General features: G+C 36.2%; 1 protein-coding gene across 3 annotated transcripts; it reads left to right on the plus strand.

Moving 5' to 3' along the window:
• The first annotated feature begins 434 nt into the window (after positions 1-434).
• Positions 435-2058, plus strand: LOC107620068 (Ran BP2/NZF zinc finger-like superfamily protein). Of its 3 annotated transcripts, none has more exons than XM_088505203.1 (3): positions 435-522; positions 894-1253; positions 1651-2058. In XM_088505203.1, exons 2-3 carry the CDS (start codon positions 916-918, stop codon positions 1742-1744), a joined length of 432 nt encoding a protein of 143 aa, XP_088361329.1. In that variant the 5' UTR covers positions 435-522; positions 894-915; the 3' UTR covers positions 1745-2058. The 3 variants fall into 3 exon arrangements, with proteins under 3 accessions (XP_088361329.1, XP_088361324.1, XP_088361327.1); XM_088505201.1 differs by lacking the exon at positions 435-522 and having other exon boundaries at positions 744-1253; positions 1651-1721; positions 1824-2058; XM_088505198.1 differs by lacking the exon at positions 435-522 and having other exon boundaries at positions 738-1253.
• Positions 2059-3508: the final 1450 nt, after the last annotated feature.

Genomic DNA, 3508 nt, shown 5'->3' on the forward strand with positions numbered 1-3508 from the left:
TATTTTCTTCTTTGAAACAGTTACTAAACGAGACGTTATGCATGGATCCGATAAAATGCCGGGTCGGATACTCATGTTGTGGGGTTGGTTTAAGGGATGTTTGGATTCTAGACCACATAGCAGCTACCCCTCATAAGCCTTGCTTCCCTTGGATATGTTCCTCTCAATAATGCATAGGAATCACGTAAAGATATTGGCCAAAAGACTATATGGAAAAAAACGTGTGCATACATGCACTATTGTTTACCAACTTTACAAGCCTCGCCTACTCTCTCTTAGATTAACCACAGAATTAGTAGTAAAAGATTGCAGTAATTTCTACTTTTGGAATCTCATATCAAGAAAACCACTTATGGATTACCAGGGAACTAAAAGGGACATTCATGTTCCCCACAATAGGTCTTACAACCAGTATATAAAGCCTCACAACACAAGCAACCAAACTCACCATCTTCACCAGCAACCTGTTTTAAAACTAGTAATCTAGCAGCAACAAATTTTGTTCATAACTCTTCATATAAGGTATATTTCTTGTTTCTATGTTTGTCAATCATCACTCTTTCCTTGTAAATGCAGAGTCATTGATCATTCATCTTAAAATTAGGGAACTTATTGAAACTACTATAATGATAGAACTTCTATGCTATGTTGAAAGAGTATGCTATCACTCAACACTGTAGCTACTTAATTATGCAACTAACTTCTATGCACTTTACATGCCTTTTGAATTTTAATAGAGGTTAGGAGCAAAAAGTGAAGGATTATTATTATTATTTCCTAGTGGCATGTAACATAACTCTAGGCAACATGCACAAGGAGTCAAGTAATATAACTCTTAGCTTGCTGCTCTGAGATTTTATGAACCCTAAATTTCTTGTCATTTGCCACTACAGAGTTACATATCAAACAGGGAAAATGAGCTGGTCAGGAGGAGATTGGATGTGTGGTGCTTGCCAACACATAAATTTCAAGAAGAGGGAGGCATGCCAAAATTGTGGATATCCCAAGTTTGGAGGCCCTGACCCTTCAACTTATAGATATCACAGGACGGAAGCATTGGCCGGAGACTGGTTTTGCACCGGTATGAACTGTGGAGCTCACAACTATGCCAGCCGATCAAACTGCTATAGATGTGGTGCATTCAAAGATGATTATTCTTCTGGATATGGAGGGAACATGGCAGGCTCTGTAGGCTATGGATCTGACTGCAGTTTCCCACCGGGATGGAAGAGCGGTGACTGGCTTTGTCCTAGGTCAGTTCACATTATCTTTATATATATTTGGAGTATTGAAAATAGTATCTCTTCTGTTGGTGTTAATGTGAAATAATTTAATAAAGAAGCTGCATTCAGTTGCAACTTTCAACTTAAATGACCTACTATATAACACATAAATGTCCTACTATCATAAAAGCTGAACAATGTGATTGAATAAGAAGTAAACTGATATACACAAAAAAGCTACAATGCAGCATTGTCTTGTACTGAAGGCAGAATCTATTTTCTTTACTCAGCACTTGCACATTGATATATAAATCGCTGAGATAGTTAATAAAGACCATGCAAACAAGAATCGAAAATTCTTAGATGATTTTTTCTTTTTACCAAGGTACAGTATCTCATCTTTATTTTCTTTATCCTATTGCAACAGAATTGGCTGTGGAGTGCATAATTATGCTAGCAGGACAGAATGCTTTAAGTGCAAAATGCCAAGGAATTTTGGTGAGAAGAGTTTAGTGTTCTAGACAAAAAGCATTATCCAAATGTATCTTAAGATAAACTCTCACTCTCAGTTCCATGATACATATATTGCTTCTATTACAGGTGGTGCAGACTAAAGGAATTTCGGTACATCTGTGATATCATTGATTTCCCTTAACATCTTCCTTCTCCAAACAACATTCCATCTTCCTTTCCCTATGTTGAGCTCTAGACTAGTCATGGATGAAGGCCCTCTGTTAGAATCAAAGCAATGTTCTTTCATTTAGAAGAATTTCTAGATGTAATTGTTTCTTGCTACATGTACTGACAAGAAGGTTATGAAATCCTTGTATTTTCACTTTTCCTTACTGAGGTAATTAAGATTTACGGTCTACAACCCATTTCCTAAAAAACACTTCTATTTAGCTTCATTATTTTGAATGCAAGACAAGCACCATGAGAGAGAGAAAGAGATAGAGAGATCATTTAAGCACTAGTCATGAGTTGCCTCTACTGGTCCAAAGAAGGTTTTGCATGGCTATAGAGCAGGCCGATAATTTAAACACTAGTTATGCAGAGAAATAGATTCAGCAACACTCTCCAAATTAGAAGGTATACTAAAATGAGTTCACAGTCAAGGGAAATATGCACACAATTTACTACGAAATCCAGCTTAATCTCTTACCACTATTAAGCATATATAATCTGAGCAAGAAAATGAGAAAACATGAACTTGATGCACTATGTAAAAGTAGAGATGCTTCAAACAAATTCCAGACTTGTCACTTATATTTTTGTTGCTAATTAATCTGTTTCTGGGCCATGAATACTGTCCTGATTCCTTGTTATGCCCCAAAATTGGGAAGGAATTCGAAATTTCAAATCAAGCATTGAGCTTCATTATCATTTTGTGATCTTCCTTCATTGACTTAATAGCAACTTTGGAATGTGGAAGTTGAGTCAAAAAGAATATATATGTTCTCTCTTTCTCGGTGTGCCCTATCACTTAGCTTTCAAAATATTCTTGGCTTTCTTTAAGCTAGCTTTCTGTTTATATGCTTTGAAGATGTTAAGAAAGGACCCCACTTCTGGTGAACTAGTTCCCCCAGCATAATGCAGGGGATCCAAAGTGCTGGACCAGTAGTCTGCATATGTTGGATGCCTTTGTTTCCTCTCATTATATAGTTTATCTATTATTGGTATCTTCATACATGGAAAATAACTGGATTAAGAAAAAAAATGTAATGTTTAACCTTATATAAATATTAGAAGATGCAACATGATGAAGGGAAAGAAAAGAATTATATTAAACTTTAGGAAGAAAATAATACTTTTGAAGAGGCATCTATAATCTGCAAATCTACATTCGATGGCTAGTGTCCGACACTCTGTTATTATTTTAGAGATAGTGGCTATGTTTTTATCCATTGCAAGACTATAATAAGAATGCAAAGAAAGAGAAAAGAGAAGGAGGAAAAAAAAAAAGAAAAGGAGGGGGAGGGGGGGGGGGGGGGGCAGAGAAGGAACAATGGGACAGGAATATAACAAAAGATAACTAAGATAGGAGTAATCATGCACCCAAACCTTGTGTTCAAGTAGCTGCACTTTAACTATGCACTCATTTTCTCTCATTGTTCCATAGTGAAATGAATTTGTAACTACTGTTCAAAATTGTCACTACTACTGACTTTCACCCCATGATAATGTGCATCAAATGATCAACCTCGATGATCATCAGTTAATTACGCAAAGGTAAAAAGGAATGAACAATTTAAGTGAGAAAAGAGGAGTAGCTATTGTCTCCAAGC

The sequence above is a fragment of the Arachis ipaensis genome, chromosome B10 (assembly GCF_059453495.1).
Source record: "Arachis ipaensis isolate K30076 ecotype BB chromosome B10, ASM5945349v1, whole genome shotgun sequence".
NCBI lineage: Eukaryota > Viridiplantae > Streptophyta > Magnoliopsida > Fabales > Fabaceae > Arachis > Arachis ipaensis.